A 20335-nucleotide genomic window follows, 5' to 3' on the forward strand; every position below is an offset into this window, starting at 1 on the left:
AGCCTGCTTTCTCCTGCAAGCCCAGAGACCCATCAGCTGCAGCAGCACAGGACCCTCTGCTGCCATGGGGAGTGGGATGGGGTTTGCTCCTTGCACGTCAGCGTTGCAGTTTTTATTTCCTGGCAGTGATGGCAGGAATAGAGGCAGGTCTGGCTTTACCTGTTGGTGAGCAGTCAAGCAAGTAGCAGGGACTGAGGCTTTCGCAGATATCCCCCCACCGTGTCAGTAACCCATGCTGAGACACTTGCGTGTAGCAGCCAGCATATATATCTCTAGGTTTCTAGTGTGCGTCATCACATCAGGTGTCTCATGAATTTTAGCTCTCCTTCTCCAGCCCTCATCTTCATACTATGCCACAAGCCTCATTGGATGGGTGGTACTGCTGTAACAACCCTTGCAAATCCCAGTGGATATCTCCATCAGTACTGAACGATGGACTGGAATGGATTCCATAGGAGTGCCTGACCTCTGGGGAGCGCACGCTCCTTCTCCCGGCCACCAAACCTTCTTCAGAAGAGCAAACACTCTGCAGCCTTTGGGCTGCAACTATTGACAAATATTTTAGGGAAGGAAATGAGCACTGTTGCATGCTCAGGGAAAACAGGAAGAAGGAAGGGAAACTGGCAATTTCCACAGCCAAATGACGCATTCATTTTAAACTTTAAAACTTTTGGTGCAGATCTCTTCCTAGAAAGTGCACAAACAGGCATTCGTTTTGAGTATGGTGTTGGCTGCTGACATATATGTTCTAAATTATGCAGAGAGAGGTAATATTAGTCTTTATATAAATGTTCACAACTAGAATTACTTTTACAGCAGTAATTCTTACAGAAACCATGTTAACAAAACTAATGCCATGTTAAAAATTGGTTGAATACCAAATTCTCTTGAGCAGTGTGGCTGGAAAAGCTGTATTTCCATAAGCAGAGGGTAAAAACATATGTTTTGTCTAAATTTACTGTTATTTTACACTAACGGAAAAAAGACAAACTGAAGGAGGACTCAGTATCTGGGAGCATGTCACCATCTAGTGATGGAGCCCAGAAGTGACTGTGAATCAGAGCTCTGTGTGTGCAGTTTTAACAGGTGAGATAAAGAAAGCAAATTCATGATGGCTGCACACAAAACGTGTTCACACAAGGACGCAACACACATCACCACCAGGCAATGGTTTCAATCCTTCCTCAGATATTGGCTTTGACTCCTACAGGACCGGTAAATCCCTCAGAGAAGTCATTATGCTTGCTGGCTAAATAGGTGTTGCCCCTTTCCCCCAGCCCTTCGGTGATTCTGCAGAAGCTGCTGTGGGTGTTAAAGATCAATAATTTCCTGTGTGCCAATGCGTGAGGGTGCTAAAGTGCAATTCAGCAGCCAGGCAGCTGGGGAACCGTTTTGTTCCCCAGCTGAAACAGGGAAACGATCGCTGAAACTCGTGGGAAACAGCAAGCGGTGGCATGCAAAGGCAGGGCGGATCGTCCTGCCGCCCAGTGCCCGCTCCCGGTTTGCCAGTGAGTTGGGAAAGTCACAGGCGAAACGGAAAACTCAGCCACCACTAGAAAAAAAAGTTAAAGACCAAAGCCAACTTCTGGACCTCCTCCCCTGGGGTCATTTCCCCGAGGTGAAGGCACCTGCTCTTGGGTTACAAGGGCCAGCGAGGTGGGGGGACGAGTTTCTGAGCCCCTCGCAGGAGGCCGGGGCTTCTCCACGCAGCTGCTTTTCGGGGTGGCGGATTGCAACCCAGCCCCAGCAGAGCCCCAGCATCCCCGTGCCTCCCCCAGCCTGTCCGGCAGGTCCCCGTCCCGTGCACCCCCGGCCAGCGGCCGGTGGCCAGGTTGGCCCCAGCGTGCTGGCTGCCGCCGCCTGGCCTTCGTGCCGTGTCCCGCACGGCTGACTTCTGCTGTAACTCAGTTCCCTGTCCCTGGCAAGCAGCAGAGAGAAATCTCTGCGGCACAGACCCTCCATCCCAGTGCCTTTGCTGTATTTCAGCCAGTTTTAGCTTTGAACTATTTTTCTGGTCGTTATTCTCACCCTAAATGTTTAAGTAACACGAGTCAAGAGGAGCACCGACCGGCTGGCGCATCCCTGACCCACGGCGAAGCCGAAAGGCAGCGTCACGCCGGCCCCACCGCCCGTCGGCCCGAACAAGAGCCACCTCCACGCTTGTCCCACGGCGTTCAGACCCAGCTCTGCCCTCTCCCAGCTTCAGGTGCCCCACTCTGCACTGGGGAACACAACGGGCAGAGTCGCTGGGGCTTCCTAAGACCCCGGGTCCCACTCAGCGACTGCTGGGGGGTTCCGCTGGCACACGGTGGGTGCACGTGGGCCAGCAAGCCCCTCCGGAGCAAGGTGTCTTCTCTAAAGACTGCTAGAGGGAATGGTTTCTTTTTATCTCTCTAAAATAGTCAGAGCAAAGTCCTCTTCCAGGGCCAATTTCTTCCTAACAAACCACAAAGCCCCACGCTAGCTTTTATCCCGGCACATTACCCGCTTCCCAGCAAATCCCCCTTACCTGGGAGTGCAGCGGGTGCCGAATCCGTTCACCGGCGCCCGTGGGAGACCGGGCAGAGGAACAGCAAAATCCAGCCTTCAGCGACAGCCGGCTGGGAGAGTCGTCTCCGGTGGGACCCCGGAGCCGCGCTCGGCTCCCAGGGACCCTTCCCGTGAGCAGTGGGGTGCAGCGGGGGCTCGCTGGCTTCTATTCCTCCCGGCCGGCCGCTCGCCCACCTCTCGGCAGCAGCACCGTGGGAGCTGTGGGATGCGGGAGCGCTCGCCGGCGGAGCCCATCCTCACTAGTTTCCCCACTCCCACGGTTGGCTGGAACCACAGCCCACCCTGCGCCGTTTCAGGGTGTCAGCAGGGGGAAGCAAAGGACCCCACATATCTGTGACTGTACTGGAGGGAAAAAAAAAAAAAAAAAGCAGTTTCTTTTGTGAAGTCTTTTATTTTGGAAAAAAAAAATAATTCATTTATTCAGAAATCAGGAGTGAGTGGTAAGTACTTGGTTTGTTCTTTGTGCAATTTGCCCCCCTTCCTATCGATGCGTTTGATAGAGCTCCTTGCAAACTGCAAACTCCCACATCTATAACCTTAAGCGTTGGCTAGTTCATATGTCTTGTGTCATCCTGGCAGAGGTCTATTTGCTAGGTCGCCTTCCCATCAGCAGGTGACAGTTTGGTATCTCGGGTCTAATTATAGGTGTGGCATCATCTTCTGGAAAGCTCTTGTTTCTGTACGAGAGAAAGTGGGTTTGAGGGAGAACACCTCTGCAGGAGGAGTGACAGCATTAATAGGGATTGACGAGTATTTTGAATCCTTTTGGAAGGGCCTCACAAAGAAAGAAAAGGTTACCTGCTGCGTTAGTCACCGGCAGGGAGCTGACAAAGCTCCGGCTCAGGAGGAACAATTCTGCCTTCAGCTGTCAGGTTTGCGCAGTTCACCGCCAATATCATTCCCGGTGCTAAAGGTCTCGCATTAAGACAAGGGCATCCACGCTGGGGTCAGCCAAGGGGAGGAAAATGATGGGGTTTGATGGCTAACTTTGCGCACTGCTGGGTTAGCAAAACATCTGTGCATGTGCACAAACACAAGCACATGCTGGTTTTTCTACTCCCCGTGCTTTTCCCTGCTGCATGGCCACATGCACTGGAAAATGCACTGCACTGACCCCATGGTTATGTGACTGCCTGTTTTCCAGAGCCTAGCAGAGTGACAGGGGTGAAATACCGAGCTCTTCCCTGCTGCTTCATCCCCTGGATACTCCTGTTCGGAGCACAGGTAACACCAGGCAGCAGAGAAGCTTGTACCACCCCTGCAGCGCTGCCTGCCCCACGCCTGCTCCGTCCAAACTAAGGTTTTAAACATAGAAAACGTAGTGCAATTGAAGCCTTTGCTGTTCTGGTTTGGCCCTTTAGGTCACGTCTTTCGTACACAACGTGAGGCCTCAGAGGGGGCTGTGTGGCTCAGGGAGACCCGCTGCAAGGGTGCGGCACTGTGGGAAGACCACCAAATGTTATTAGATCTTTTTGATAAAATGGTGAGAAATATCATCACTGAAAGCAATGGATCCAACAAGAGGCCCAGCCTCCCACACTGACAGCTTGGCACTTCCATGAGCCGTCAGCTCCACGTGAAGAGGTAGCAGCATCTCCTAGGGAAGGTGGTAGGTGCAGAATGTGGGGCGGCAGCAAATGCAGAACAGGGTAAAATCCCAGAGAGAGCTGATTCTGCAGCTATAAAGCAAGATCATTTCAGAGAGCAAAAGAGGAATTTTGCTAGTGTGTCTTCAGGTCCAAGGCTGGAAGCCTGGAAAGTTTTGCTTGAGGAAGTTTGGCAGCAAAGCAAAGAGTGAGACTAAGGAATTTATTCGTTGCACTTAAGCAGGGTTTTATTTGAGCACTTAAACAGGGAGCCCAACTCCTCTGTCTAGTCAGTGAAGGGAGCAGGGACACACTTCTGGAAGACGCTGACGCTCTCCACCGGTGCTGGAAGAGACACAGCAGGAAGAGACTGAGACACGCCGGCCGAGTGTCCAAACCGCACAGCTTGGCTTTATGTGGCCCGAGTTCTCTGCTACAGCCTCATAAAGCTCCTTCTTCCAGCGGAGAAAGCCGCTCTTCCCACGGTTGTTCCCAGGCCGGTGCCTGGCACGGGACATCAACAAGGATTTCGGTTATCTCCGATGTCCCTGCCTTCTGCTGGGGTGCTTTCTCAGACCAGGAGGGACTTCTACATCCCCCCACAACACACATTTGGGATCCTTTCACCAGGTGCCTTTTTTTGGAAGCAGTTGCTCCTTGCCATGGATTTTCCTGGCTACTTAGTGATTAGCATGGAGAGGGAAAGGGCCCTGTAGCTGTCTTTCCTTTTCAGTTTGTGTTTATTTTCAGTTTACTTTCACCCTCCAAATAGGGCGAGCGCTTTTGCCACAGGGCTTTCTCCCAACTTGATGACTCAGAAGTCAAAATCGACATGAAAACAGTCCCCCATCTCCTATGTTATTTTGTTCTTTTCAGATTGGAAGAGTCTCTGTTTTCTTAAATGCTGCATGTAATCAGGAATGTTACATTTTCTTGTATAAATTATCATTGTGTATTGAAATATAAACAACCCATGGGAAAGAAATTCGGCGTATATTTCATTTCTTCCATTGTTCAAGGCAAAAAAAGTGTACTTATCTGCCAAGAAATACTCTGCATACACAGGGGAAACCAATCATCAATACCGACTACCAGCATTTTAATGATCGCCTGTAGGGATCCCAGAAATTATAATACTCAGTCATGACGAGAAGATCGTGGCAAAAAATAATGGGGACCAAGAGTCCCTGTGGCAAGCGCAGCTGGTATTGTCAGTGACAGTTTGGGGTACCGTTAAACTGCTTGATTCTGGTGATTCTAAAGGAAAATTGTAGGCAGCCTTAGGAAGATACTGGGACTAGAAGTGCTGTCAGTGCAGGGAGTCACTGTGTGCCCAGCCCAAAGTCCCCTGGGCTGGGAGAGCCAGGAGGTGACCGTCTCCATCTCCTGGGATGGGCTGGAAGCTGCAGAACTGGGTGCAGGGCAGATGCTGTGAAACGCTTTAGCCTGCCGACACGTACAAGATCAGCCCAGGCGCTTTCTTCTCACCCGCATCACCGAGGAGATGGTTTTGTGTGGCTGTCACAATAAATTACGGAGCCGCGTGAAGCTTGCCGCTGTGGATGTTTCAGTTCCTCGACTTCTTCCTACAAGACTGTCTTGGGGAAGGGAGGTTTATGTGCCGGTCTCTGCGGCAGTTTACTTGGCCAATGCCCAAGAGGCAAGGTGGAAAATGAGAAAATATCAGACTGTCTGCTTCAGGCTTCTCCTTACTCAGAACACTTTATCATAATGTAATCCAGGCCTAAGGAATAGAGAGACAAAGGACAAAATGTGCTGAATAACCTATGGGGAGAGTGACTTTAATGAAGTCCAGTAAGTGTTAACTGCTCGTGTTGCAGCTTTCCCTCAGCCGGGTTTCTTAGAGGGTCTCTTTTTTCTACTTTAGATGTGCCACGTGCAAGCAGAGCAGGATGAGATTTGCCTTGTTTCTGTAGGAAAGGAGATTGCGAGACACAAAGGTACCAGCTGTGGCTGAGGCTGTCTGCGAGCCTCCAGCCCCAGATGCTGGGGGATAATCCTGGGAAAGTAACAGGAGATGTTCCCTGGGTCTGTAGCCGCTGTCCGAGGCAGGGTAATGAACTAGACGTCCTCACCGCAGCTGCTATCTCTGAGTCTTCAATTACTCTATCAAATTCAATCGAAATCAGCAAATAGATTCACAAGTTATGAGAGGGAACAACCAGACGGCAAGACCCAAGGCAACAAGCGCCCACAGTGCGTTTCCATAGGAAGCCAGGCTAAAACGAAACACCGGTGTTTGAAAAGTTACTAATGAAATTGCTTCCTTAGGAACGTTTGCTAGTCTCCTACAGAGGAAAAAAAGCTTTATGTCATTTTTATTGAACGGCATTCATCAGAGATTGTCTCCCATTGGTAATTCAGGAGGTGAACCTGTGCGTTGTTCTGCGTAAAGAAAATTTTCCTTGAAACGATAAATACATTTGTTTGAAAACCCCGGTAATCTGTGCCCCTGCTTACCCACCAAAGTAACGAATTGCCCAAATTAATGTGAGCAAAATTTACCCATAAGCCCAGAATATTAACCAGGAAATTCCAGTGCTCTTGAAACCTGCAATAAGAGAAAGTGGAATTACTAAAAGTATAAAAGCCAAAGCCCCCGTATTCTTTGTTTATGCCACCACAGAGTGTGCTAGACAAATGTGTAGAGACTGTAAAATCCTCCAGGAATCCCTGAAAAAATGAAGTGGGGAAAAAAGATCAGCTCCTCACACAAGGGCATAATAAAACTACTGAACATTTCTGTCTTAATTGTGCTTCGTGCTAGAGTATAATGGAAAGTTATCGCAGCTGAATAAAACGCTAAACTCTCCTAGCAGCAAAATGCCTCCTTTAATGTAATAGCAGGAATAAACCTCTCACTTCTAAAATATAGTTGACAAAAAAAAGGCTAATAACTCATAAAGGTTCTACATACAATGAAAAAGAAAGTCAAAATCTGTAAAGTTACTATGCATGAAATATGATCATCTAAATCAGCAGTTTAATTTGCACTTCTGCAGATCAGAGCTAATATTCCCAGTGCATACAGGCATAATAAAACCTACCGTTCCAGTGACAACAGAAGAAAACATTGTGCACTTTCATTTGTTTTATTTCATTTTCTCACTCGTAAAATATGCCTTTTGCCACCTGTCAGTGCATTTATCCTCCTCAGTTGGAGGAGAGCAAACCATACTTGACACGGTATCTTTTCAACAGAACTGGAAATATTAATCCTCTGAAAGCAAGGACCACAAATCCCTACTTGTAGCCTTAACTCATGGGAAACAGAACCATATGTTTAGTGTAGAGTAATTACGGTGAACGATAACAAGAAAAGTTGCTGAGGGGATTTCAAAGCAGGAATACCACAGAACAGTAAAGTGACTGCAAACGAGTTCGGATGGAGCTCAGTGCAGTACTGAGATGTGTGGAGTTGGGAGTCTCCGGCGGAGTTGTCTACCCGTGAACTTCCATGAGGGTCTGGGGACAGCGATGGCTTGATTTAGTTCCCTAAATGCATCCCACCTGGGATGCTCTCAGTATCCTGCCTGGCCCGCAGCCACCAGACCAGAAGGGTGCGGGTCTCCTGTAGGTCCCATCTCATAACTGCCAGCCCTGGACAGATGTCCTGGGTAATCAAAGGCACCTCAAACACTTCTAGAAGCCTATATTTATCTGAAGAGCTCTTGCACTGGCGAGGTCTGCACTTTGATGAGGGGCTGGGCACCTACGTTGTGTGTAGAAGATGCCTGTATCGCTGACAGCCTGTCCTGGTTTTGGCTGGAATAAAGTTAATTTTCTTCCTAGTAGCTGGTATAGTGCTGCGTACTGGATTTAGGATGAGAATAATGTTGAAAACACACTGATGTTTTAGCTGTTGCTGAGCAGTGCTTACACCAAGTCAAGGACTTTTCAGCTTCTCATACTGCCCTGCCAGCGAGGAGGTTAGAGGGGCACAAGGAGTCGGGAGGGGACACAGCCAGGACAGTGACCCAAACTGGCCAAAGGGGTATCCCAGACCATATGACGTCATGCCCAGTATATAAACTGGGGGAAGTTGGCCAGGGGATGGCAGCCCGCTGCTCAGGGACTGGCTGAGCATCGGTCAGCGGGTGGTGAGCAATTGCACTGTGCATCACTTGTTTTGTGTATTCTAGTAGTAGTAGTAATTTATCTTCTTTTTCTGTCCTATTAAACTGCCCATGAGTTTTACATTTTTTCCCCCTGATTCTCTCCCCCATCCCACTGCGGGGTTGGGGGTGAGCAAGCAGCTGCGTGGTGCTTAGTTGCCGGCTGGGGTTAAACCATGACACAGCCTCATTTAATTATCTGCAGTCTGGACCCCAATGCCACCACTGTGGTCTGTGCAGGCAGGAAAGGCAGGAGTCGGTTAAGTTTGTGTTTCTTTCTTCTGTAGGGCTGTGTCAGGGGAGGGGGGTGCTGAAGCCCCCCGTGCAAGGCAGAAATAACCCTCCCCTCTCTGCACCTGTACATATGTATATTTAGGTAACGCATCCAAATCTCTGCTTTGGGAGATGAAATCTTGCCTTACGCAGCCCCTCCACGTCCCATAAACCAAGACTGACGCCACTGGGTCCTGATCCCCGTCGCCTGCCCACGAAGCGTGGTCCCAGGCTGCAGCCGGGAGGTTCCAGGTGGGAGACCGGGCTCGGGGGATGCTTGTGGAAAGGTGCTTCAGTGGCAGCCAGCCCCGTGGTTTCCATGCAGAGAATTGTCTCGTGGCTGGAGAAGAAGGCATCTAGAGCAGACCCTAAGCCTTTTGTAAAGTAAACGCCTTCTCCAACAGTGATGTTTCCTTCCAGGCCAGTTTCTATTTGAGCAAGAGCCCAAGGGGATTCCCTGGAGAGCCTGAGATCTTCCTCCACAAAGAGGAGGTGATAGCAGCTCTCCAGGCAGCTGATGCAATATTGTCATGGCACAACAAACCCAATATTTTGGGGTCCCTTTGGGTCTGTTCAAGAACTCTCTGTATCCTGGGCTTTAGGCATCAAAAGATGCAATTTTAGACCTAGTCGCAATGGGTGAAAGCTGGGTTAGGATCCAAGTCAGCTTGGAGCTATAGTAAATCCAGCTGGTACTTGAGCAAGCAGACCCACTCGTGGAAATGATCCGTTTTTGGTGAAATGCTAGGCCTATCGTTGCTTCTCCCACCAAAAATCTGTTTCAGAGGTGTGCTGGCATTTAGGCCCAGTTCTAAATTTTACTGTCCCAAGGGGTTTGTGAGCGTGACGTGAGGTTACTTGTTCGGGCTGCACGAGCGTCTCAAGTCTCACCAGATGGCACTGTGCTCAAAGGTTGACTCTGGACGGCACCGGGGAGGACAAGGTGTCCACGCAGGACATGTAGAGGTGGTCGTATGGAGCGTAGGTACATGAGCAAGTTCCCAGTACGTACCTGCTGGGCTGCAGCTCCTGGTGCACAACCTTAGCGTGCCCCAAATGAGTCTCCACTCCAAAGCGGGGGAAGATGTCGAAACTATGTCCCCTTGCACGTGGGGTGGGCTCCAAGTGCCTCCAGCACAGCCCTTGGGGGAAGAAGCACCATGTCCCGCGCATTGGGCACACCAGATGGCAACCCTATTCACCGGGTGTCTTGCGTTTTCATGCTGCCTCGTTGGCACAGCCCTTCCAGAAGTCCTCCTCGGCCAAAACGAGCAGTAAGACTCACACGAGGAGCAGCGGCTTAGTGCTGCCGAGCTCACAGAGCTCTGCTGATGGCCATGCCCATGAGCTTAACGGGCATGGAAAGGCCCAGACAGAGGTCTCTGCACTGGGGACGGTTCTCACCCCTCTCTTGTAGGCACCATTGGGAGACCACCCGTCCTGCACCACAGTGACCAGCTCTCCGGCATGTAGCCAGCTGGCTACGACCATCCTGTAGCTGCCTGACCACGAAGCTGTATCAGGAGGGGCCGTGGTTGTAACCAGCCATGTCCAGATGCCCTCTGAGAGAGTTAGGAAACGAGGGGAAGTTAGGAAACGAGGGAAATACGGTGCTGAGGAGCCACAGTGATGCTGGAACACCCGCGCCTGTCGGATGTCGGGTGTCTGAGCGCTTGCCCATCCCTGCGTGCCCTGGTCCTCTGCAAGGGGAGCTCGTTCACAGGCTTCGTTCACATTCTCCCATGGCACAAACTGAACAGCCACCTCAAGAGTGGCAATTGTCAGGAAGAAGCAATCAATCATTTTAAAATTCAGCTGGATCCTTAATTTGTATGGAGAAGTAAAGACTGGGAAGAAGGAAAGGGAGAAGGAGCAGAAGAGATGGGGACATGAAGCAGAGGTGTTGGATGTGTTGCTGTTAACACTGCTGTTCTGCTCTATATCTGCTTGTGGTTTGCCTTTTGTTTTGGTTTGAGAGCAAGTAGAAGACTGAAACGACTAAGGTGCTCGTATATCTTGGTCCCTTCTTATTTACAGGTGGAAAAGAGAAGAGCAGCAAAGAAGATGAAATCAGACGTACATGCTTGGTGACTGCAAGTAGCACAGTTAGAGCTGGTTTCAAGGGATACCAGATTTGATACAGGCTTCAGGTAAGGTCCCCAACAGGAACCCAGCACAGAAAGATGACTACAGTGTGCTTTTGCTCTGAGCCAGAATAGAACCAGAGTATTCAGTATTTTCCACTAGCCTTCGAAAAGAGTGTGCATATGAGGCCTGAAGTGTTGATTTGCAGTAAATTGCATGCTCCATGACATTTCTCTGGGGTCACAGGATCCTCAGATCTATAAGACCAGGCCTTAGAGAACAGTGAGAATTAGCTAAGAACAATTTAGGACTAGAGTTTCCATTGCCTGTAGCCAAATTAGCTAAGAAAGCATTTCACAATACGGACTTAATATCTCTGCAGGGGAGGAAGGGTGCACTGAAGACAGAGCGTGAGACTTCTGTTGGCTGTACTTTGCTCTATGTAGTAGGGAGATGTGAGCAGTAATTGAAAAGAAAAGGTCTTTGTCCTTTCTGGAGTTTGTTCGGCTCAAACCCTGCCTGTGTGTAACAGGTACCTGCCTGACCTCAGGCTACAACACAGAAAAATGATGTTTGGTTTTTTAAAATCTTACCATTCTGCGTGTTCACCTTTGAGGTATTACAGTGGGGCGACTGCTTTGGAAGATGTTCACAAGTACGGTCCCTCCTGGTGGGTCACTGTCTGCAGCCTGATGTCATTTTAGTGATTTCTTCCCGCAGTTCACTCAGGTTACTTACAGCCTAACATTTAATAATTTATTTCCAGGAAAGTTCGCCCATGCTTTACCTGACCTTTTGGCCATTCATTTTTTCTGCAGGAGATATTGATTGCGGACGTTGTGCTTTGATGTGTGCCCGGTTCATTAAGCCACGCAGGGTGCCACTTGCTGCCAGCTGCAGAAGAGCCCAAGGCAGAGGTCGCAGCAGTCCTGCGCTGAGCAGGACAAGCCAGCTCTCTCCACTTTGCATCTCTTCTTCCACACATATTTAGTACTTGCTGGTGGAAGAGAGCATGATGATAACGTTTGAAAACACTGATCGCTTTTGCGGACTATTTGGAACAAATCAAGGTCTTTATGCTGGTAGGAAAGAATGCAGAGAGCCTTTTCCCTTTGCTTCACTAGACAGCGGATCAGGCTCCAAGTTTTCCACCATCAGTGTGGCAAATCTACTATTCAAGAACACCAGATCCACATGAATTGTAATATGTACTAAGCCTTTCCATAATGCACGTAAGGCTTTGCTGGTCAGTCTTGCATGGGAACGTGTTGGTCATTTAGTAGCTGTGAAGGCACTTCTTATCTGATCTTTGTTTCTGAGCTGTAGAGGTGATGATGCACCTTTTTTCCTCTATTGAATGTCTGTTTAGTCTGTTTTGGCTAAATTCTCCAGGGTGGTCACTGTCCTGTTTTGTACAAGCAGCATGCAGTCTGAGCACCAAGGCTGGTGGGACCCCTGTGGGTTACTGTCATGAATAATAATAATAAAAACATATGGTGAGTCTTTTTAATTGACACTGCTGACATGAATTTATTCAGTATTAGGAAAATAGCAATACTGATGTTTGCTAAAAATTGTAACAGGTTTTGCTAAAAATTACAGCAACAGTAGAGAACAAGAAATTTTAAAAAAGAGAAAATCCATTAGAAAAGACAGAGGTGTGGGGAATCTGGTTTTTTTAGATGAATCTACAGGGTTCAGTCAGCCTAGCCTACTAAGACAAGAGCTAAGGGCATGTCCTTAATCTCTGTAAATATACCAGGGATAAAGAAAAGAATTGCTGATACAAAATAAAAAAACGTGATTTATAACAAATGAGTCTAAATGGACCATGAAATAGAAACTGATTTCTAATCATCAGAGTAGCAAGGGTCCGAAACAGCTTCTCGCTGCCTATAGGAAATGTCTTTTACTAGGCTGAGAGGACTAGCGATGCGCAAGCTCTTCATCTGGTCTGAAACAAACTGCTCTGAAACTTCAGACCATCTACAGTTACTCTGAGTTTAAATTCATTGAATTAACCAACTGAAGGTCTTGGTTTGGGGTTTATTTGGGGGGGAGGTGTTTGATGGCATTTATGTGTTTGGGATAGGTTTGTTAAGATGATTTCTCATTATTTCTGGAGTTGCATGGCTGTCCAGTGTACACAGCGTTGTGTGCAGTGGTCAGAAGGCTGCCATGGAAAGGACTCTCTGCACCATATTACTGCTTTTGTAAGGTGATGGTGTGATGGAGCATCTAGGAGAGAAGGACACTGAGCCTGAGAACTCCAGAAGGCTTTTTCCTGCTAAAGCCGAGTCTTACTGAATGGGGTTGTAACCAAAACTTGGCTTGATTCACCACTGGAAGGTGCCTGAAGTTCCTTCCACAAAACATATGGCATATATGGCATTCACAGGGCTTTGCTTAAAGTCAATTAAGATATTTTGTGGTTCTGTAACTCTTGCCATCTCATTTTGTCTCTAAAAATACCTGCTTCCCAAGTCCAAAGATACCTGAGCACTCGCAGCAAAACCAGATGGTCCCTCCTGTGCACAGTAACGTTTCCAGGAACACAGATGCTCCCTTGAACGATTTAGCTCCACATGGGCAGAATTTAAGTCTCCTGGTGAGGAAATCTGGCCAGACAGCGATGAACATTGGTCAGAACGTGACTGCTGCTATTTTGGTGATGGATGAAGGACCACTGAGGCAGAGCAGTCACCCATCCACTTTGAAGCCCCTGCCCACTGGTACGCAGTGGATGTGGTGGTGTCACCAAAGAGCAAAGCCTTTCCTGCCTGCACAGAGCAACAAATGAGTGAAGACACACACACACGTGCGCACATAAACATTAAACTGTTGCCACCTAATGGGTGGCATCTAATGATCTAGACAGGGCACGGACTCAACTTCCACCTCTACTGGCCTCCTTGGCTGGGAATCAGGTCCAAACTGCAGACACCAAAATGTTGCTGTTGAGATGTCCCAGCTGTCATGAAGGCCAACGGAGAGCTGCGCAGTTACAGCCAGTGGGCTCTGTGGTGGGATTCAAGTCACCGTGAGGCAGCACGTGCCTTTGGTCAGCCGAATTCCTCGCTGGACACTGCTGGCACGTAGACACCAGCACTTGGACGCCTACACGCAGTACGGACCCGAATTGCCGACCTCCCCCATCCCATGACTTCGGGTGGGTGTCATGCTAAGGCACAGCAACGTGTCCCCCGTGGGCTCCTGCTCGCAACGCGTGTGTGATCCTCGGAGCCGAGGCTTCCTCTCCCCCCACATCACCTGCCCGCCAGCAGCACTGGGGCCAGAATCTGAACTGGGACCTGGACGTGCTTCTGTGGGGTGACCCAGCAGAGCAGGGAGGTGCCAGGGCTGCGTGGGGCTTTGGTCAAGGTTGCTGGGAGGCTCTTTGTCTCCCGGAACCTCTTGGTTTTCCAGGTGTTGCTGGTATGGCAGCAGCCACATGTCAACACCACACAAGGCGATCTGGAGGTGAAAAGGGTCCTGGAAATCCTCATCCATACACAGAAGCCATCCAAATGTCCAAGTCCCAAGAATGACTCATGCCTTCCACCCAAGAAAGGACGTTGAGAGCTTCCCACTCCTCGTCCTGGAAAGGAAAAGCATGGCGGGGTTTTACTGGTGTGTCAGAGAGCAAAGTTTTATCCATCTAGTCCTTCCCAGGAAGGTTGTTACTGGTAGCAGTGATGTTGAACGCACTTTTGACTGAAATCCGTCTCCACGTTTTACCAGGAAATTTGTGTTGAAATAGCAAAGGACAGGATTTGAAAGCTGAAAGACCCTTTTTGTCCTCTTTGGCAACAGAATTTACTTTGTGAGGAGGCAAAAGGGCTATTGAAGAAATCAGAAGAGAAAGAAATAATATATCATGCTGCTGCAACTCCATGGATTAATGGCAAGAGCTGGAATGTCAAAAATTTACACACAAAGGTTTCACCACATCACTGCCGCATGCAGGGTTTGTTGTGCCGTTTGCTGCACAATACATTGTTTTCCTTAAAGTTCAGAAAGTATTTGACTAAATAGTATTCTCTCCATCATCTGCGTTTTCCAGCTATAGTGTCAAACGGGGAGCTATAGTGGGAACATACAGCTCATGAAAACACTCTGGAAAGAAGAAACAGCCCCTGGAGGAAGGGATGAAGCAAACTGAGAAAAGAAGGAAAAACCTTTCCACAACCCAAGGCAACCCATTTGCAAAGAGGGAAATATCTCATCTGGGAAGAATAACAAGAGGCTTGCCCAGACAGCAAGACTTTCTTAATGAACAGCATTGTATCTACCTGAACTATCCCCATATAAAAAAAAAATATTTTCTGAAGTGCAGACAAGGAACGTCAGAGCCATCCCACAAGGAAAAAAGTATTTTGGTAGAAGCTGCTTCTAGCTGAAGTACCATGACCTTTGAAGGTCTGAAAAAGCCTTGAAACAGAAAAAAAATGGAACAGATTTCCAAGGGTTATTTTTAATCTTGGGTTTTCTTACAGTCCTCCTGAATTATCTCATTCTTTCTGCCTGTCCTGTTACTAGCTGGATAGCTGTTTTTATCATCAAACAAGCAGGGTTACTGAGATGAATTTGGCTCAAGGTCTCACAAGCAGAGAGATCACTGTGACTCAGTGAAGCGCTCTACAACAAAACAGAAACTAAACAGCCTTCTCCAAATTTTAGTACAATTTCAACAGAAAAATAGAGACAACTTCTTCCATCAGCAAAGTGCCTCTTTCACGTCCTGCAGTATCAGGGGCTGAGTTGCACTAAATGCATTTACAGTGTATATAATTAAACATTGCATGGTTTCACAGAGAAGAAGTTCAGCTGACCAAAATTTCAAAGACTAGGAACATAAATCCAGGTTAAAATACCTACTATAAAGACAGGTCTGATTTTCAAATCCATTCATCGACCACTTCTTCCTAATGACTGTAGTAGGAGCAACCCATTTAAAAGTCAGGCTACTTTTCTAAAGGAAGCTTTCAGGTAGATGTAGGATCACAGTTATACTTTTGAAAGCCAGCTGGTCTTGGCTTGATCTGTGCTCATCTTTAGCTCCATCACTTGTTTTTGTTCAAATAACACAAGACACAGTAGCATTTACACTGGGTGCCAAATTTAGACATGCAACCGAAACGACATAATCTAAGCACGTGTCTCACATTTAGTGTAAGTGCTGTTCGTGTCTTCCAGCCAGTTTCCCTAAACCGGGAGGGGAGCTAGCGAGGGTAATATAACCCACGGATGGGTGTTCTTCAGAAACAACCAGCATGAAGACAAAGCAAAGCACCAGTTGTGGCTCATACTCTGCCAGGAGCCCAGTGACTCCTTCCAGCTCAACTCAGCATCACTTGACTCTCCATCAACGATTTCAAACTTTGTGAAATTACGCCACTGTAGGTGATCAATGGGTCACAGTCACCAGTGGGCGTCAGAGACACAGCTGCCGTAAGGACTGCACTTCTGCAAGTACTGCATGTCTCTGCTAGAGAGTTTTACAAATGCTGTTTTCCAGTAGCATGACCACAATTACTAGATATCTTTGGGGCTTTATTTTTTTGATGGCAGGAGATGGTAAGAGCGAGAAGAATAACAGAAGTGATACCAAGTAAAGACATAATTTTTTCAATTTCATTTTACATCTATCCATAAGACATCACTTTAGCAAAAGAACAGATCTAAACTAGCATCAAACTTTTTAGCCATTAGTTCTGCACTCTTAGAGATGTCTGCAGAAACCCAATGACTATTATTTTGATGACAATTGAAAGAGTGTTTGCAGACTTGTGGAACAAAATGATATAATTTAGTCATTTTCTGTGAGGTAATAATGATGTTCTAATTGAAAAATGTACTCTGATATAATTATCCTACATCTTTATAAGCCTGCCTCAGGAGTGCAGTAAAAGAACAAATGGGAATATTTTTACCGTACCACGTGAGAAAAGGCTCTCAAAGTTTTATTTGTGTCACTCGATGCATGTTCAGGAGATGGAAGCCCCATAAAAGCAAAATGATTTACTGATTTGGTCTGGTAATCTCTGGGGCAGGATGTAAAGGAAGCTTTAGCCACATAAATCAGAGACAGACTTCAAGGTGGGACTCACGCATAGACATGGGTGCCCTGACATGCATTGGGACATCTCCCCCAGCTTCCACCTGCAGCTCCCAAAGGACAAAGGTCTCTTATGTGTTATCTTCTGCCTGTCCATCCGCAGATAAGCTAAATATTCCTGAGTGTCTAAAATGGCACTGGATGCTTCTGTTTAAGCGCCTGGGTTGCTTCCTCTGTGTCAGAGTCAAATTCGTTTTCCTAAGGATATTCCAGCTGAACCCTGGGAGGGCAGGAGGGAAGAAGAACTGGCTCCTTGTTTCTCCCTGCCCTTCTCTGCCACGTTTTCAAGAGCAAGTCTTCTTATGCAAAGGAACCAGTCTGAAATTGCTGTGCGGGGCGGTCTCAGGCTCTGGGGCAGGACAGGACACGATCACCTGCGGTTTCCCATGGGTTAGCTCTAGGAGATCCCGTTTCTGCACACAGGTTTCCAGGACTGTCCTTCTGTCAGTCATCTCTGCGCCAGCAGCACATGAGCTCCGGCTCTTCGACTCCGCTGCATCGCCATCACTGACTTGTAAGCACCTACGTCCTCCGCGGGACCCTCCGGCTGGTTTTGGGAGGATATCCTGGGGTGTAACCTGAAAGCTGCCTCATCCTCGTGGTGCTAACAGTAACGCCAGGCAGAGCGAGAGCCCGTCTGGCTTCCCACCGCCTGCAGCGTCGGAGGTGCCGGGTCGAGCAGGGCTACGCCAGAGCCCACGCAGCGCGGTGGGACACGGGGTACGCGCCCCACTGCCGTGGGCTACAGGGGACCTCACCTGAAATAGCCGTTATACGGCGCAGGCTGATGAGCGTGGCAAAATTAGCAAAGCAGAAGCACCGACACCTTCATTTCAACAAAGAGACGGTGTATTTGAGGTTGTGAATGGGCTGGCAGCTGGTGTCGGAGCTGACAGGGATGGCTGGAACGGGACTGCCGTTGCCCTAAGTGCTTCCAACTGCGATCCCAGGGAGCGGAAACTCGGCACGTCCTATTTACTGGCATTTCTGCTGTGAAGGAAGAGGAACTGCCAGCCCGGGAGCCCCACAGAAGGTGCAGGGAGAGCGGAGCCCACGTCAGGAACCCCCTTGGTGGAGGAGAAGTGGGTGCTGCCTCAGCAGCTGCTCTGAAACTCAAGTGGTCACAGGCTCCTGGCAATTAGGTTTTGGCACATTTACTCACCTGATTTTTCTGGCCTCCTAGGCACGTGGTATGGTGCCGCTAACCCCCCCAGACGAGCCAGCCCAGCTGGGCGTGCACACCGCTGGTTGTTGGGATCCTTCTCACGCTGAGCAGGGACAAACTGGAGAGCCCAGGAGCTCCACGAGAGGGAAACTGCAGACGGACACCTTCCTCCTTTCCCCGCTCCCGTCTCCCAGGGAAGCCCCAGCTGCGGGAGGAAGGTTCAGGAGTCAGGAAGCAGCCTGAGGAGGCAACAGCAGAACCGAAATTCTCCTGTGTCCACCCGAATCCGTGGGCTGGCCGGCCGTCCCGCCACCATGCCCCGGATCTGTCACGCAGGCACGGGGCACTCCCCACCTTCTTGTTCCTCACGCAGAGCAGATGCATATTGCCGTGAGCTGCATTGCATCCGTAAAGGTCCCTGGGGCCTTTTCTGACTACAGCGAGGGATAGGCAGGCTCATAATATATTGACGATCAAGACTTTTTTATTTATAAGGCAACCTGCTCCCTGCTATGGAGCCGGAGGCTCTGTGCAATAAGTCATAATAAATCTAATGAAACAGTATAAATAAGTAACCAGCTTTAATCCTAGCTGTAGAATTATTAGGTAGATTAGCAAACAGCGAATTAGAATTTTGGTTTCATTGCTCAAGTTTCGCGTGATTCTGGAAGCTGTAAATTTTGGGGGCGAGTCTGTGAAGGGGCAGGAGACACAGCCAAGGGTCAGAGAGAAGAGAGTGCCTCGAGCACCCAAGGGAGAAGGGCAGAGGTGCCTCTTCTTCAGATTGGGACCGGCTGAGGGGGCCCGGGAGGGCCAAAGGCTGGTCCTGGCACAGCCCCGCGCCCTTCTCCATCCCAGCAGCACCTGGAGTCAAGAGAAGCTCATCAAGAAGCCGCAGGCTGAGAAAGCCTTTTGGGAGGAGATTCAGAGCTTTCAGGAGACAACGAGGAGCTTTCGGGAGAAGATCAAGGGCTTTCAGGAAAAAAACAATAATCAGAGATTTCAAGGTGGCCATCCAAGCCTCCACTTGGGAGGAGGAAGCTGCCTTTTGGGAGGAGGAAAAGGCTATTCAGGAGGAAGCAGAAGCCTTCTGGAGAGTGTATGGTGACTTCTGGAAGGACTGCAATGCTTTCTGGAAGAAGGATAAGGATTTCTGGAAAGAAGGTCAGCTCCTCTGGGAGAAAGACAGAGTCCTTCTAGATGAGGACGGAGTTCTATGGGCAGAAGAAGCAGCTCTGGGGGCAGATGAAATGGCTCTCCTGGACGAGGAGACAGCTCTCTGGGAAGATGCGGACGCCTTCCAGGAAGATGAAAAAACCTCAAGGAGTATGAAATGTTGATCTGGGAGGAGGCCTTTGGTCCCGAGAGAGAGGATATCTCCAAGGATGCCACTGTCCACAGGGGAAAACATAAATCCTTCTGCTAGGATCAGAAACGTGGAAAGCCACGTACACTGTTGTGGATACTTTATTTAAGCAGTGCTGCACTTCAGCCAGTTCTCTCAAATAACATTTCTAGTTCTTGGAGTAAATCAGAATAGGGGTTTTTTAATGCAACTTGCCTTAAAGCCATTGCGATTATTTATTTTTCTGAGGTCCTGTAGCCTGAGGAATGGGGTAAACCTCTGTTTTCCTGGCCCGTCACCAGGAGGCATGTGGGTGGGTAAAGCCACAAGAAGGTGATGGCTTAATGGCTGAGATCATCTTCTGGAGCTCAGAACAGCTCACCTAACTCAGTGCAGTTCATATCAACGGAGTCAGTGCCACAATAAGGCACCGAAAAATGGTAACCTTCGGCTCCCCCATCTTCAAGAGTCAACAGTTAACACTGCTGAATCTTCATGAGACAACTCGTGCTGTTCCACCAGGTTTGGGCTTTGACTTCCCCTTTAACGTCCCACTTCTCCTGGGAGCGTGACGGGAACATTTACGGGCTCGGTGAGCCCCCCCGCACCCGCTGTCTGGCTGAGAGCGGCTTTGGCATCAGCCTCGCTGACATGGGCAGGGGACAGGGAGAGAATTGGGAGGGATTACAGAAGTCAGCAGCATGTGGGAAAAGATGCGAGCTGGAGGGAAAGTTGGCAGCAAGCCCCTCAGCAAGGGGGAAATAAATTTAGCAGTGTGAGTATATATGCGTGTGTAAGAGCAGGAGAGGGTGCACACAGGGACCGGGATTATTATTCACCTGCTGAGCTCCTATTGCCAGCGCAGGTACAGGAGCCTCTAACAGAAAACTCTCGGTAACGGCAGTGCAACACGTGGTCAATATTTAGCGATGTTTTATGGGATGTGAGTGCAGAGTCAGTGCCTTCTGCTGAGCTGTGGCACAGGAATTGCAGTTTTTCTTTCCTCTTGAGAAACTGAACTCGGATGCTTCGCATTTTCGACGGCTGAGCTGTCAAGGCTGGTCTAGAGGCAAATCT

At 48.8% G+C, this 20335-nt stretch overlaps 1 protein-coding gene across 1 annotated transcript; it reads left to right on the top strand.

The window, feature by feature from the left end:
- Window positions 1–13262: 13262 nt before the first annotated feature.
- Window positions 13263–19253, top strand: CCDC70 (coiled-coil domain containing 70). Its single transcript, XM_049815686.1, is given in 3 exon segments — window positions 13263–13362; window positions 18585–18898; window positions 18900–19253. Coding segments are annotated over 3 exon segments (768 nt in total).
- Window positions 19254–20335: the final 1082 nt, after the last annotated feature.

The sequence above is a fragment of the Accipiter gentilis genome, chromosome 13, assembly GCF_929443795.1.
Source record: "Accipiter gentilis chromosome 13, bAccGen1.1, whole genome shotgun sequence".
Classification (NCBI taxonomy): domain Eukaryota; kingdom Metazoa; phylum Chordata; class Aves; order Accipitriformes; family Accipitridae; genus Astur; species Astur gentilis.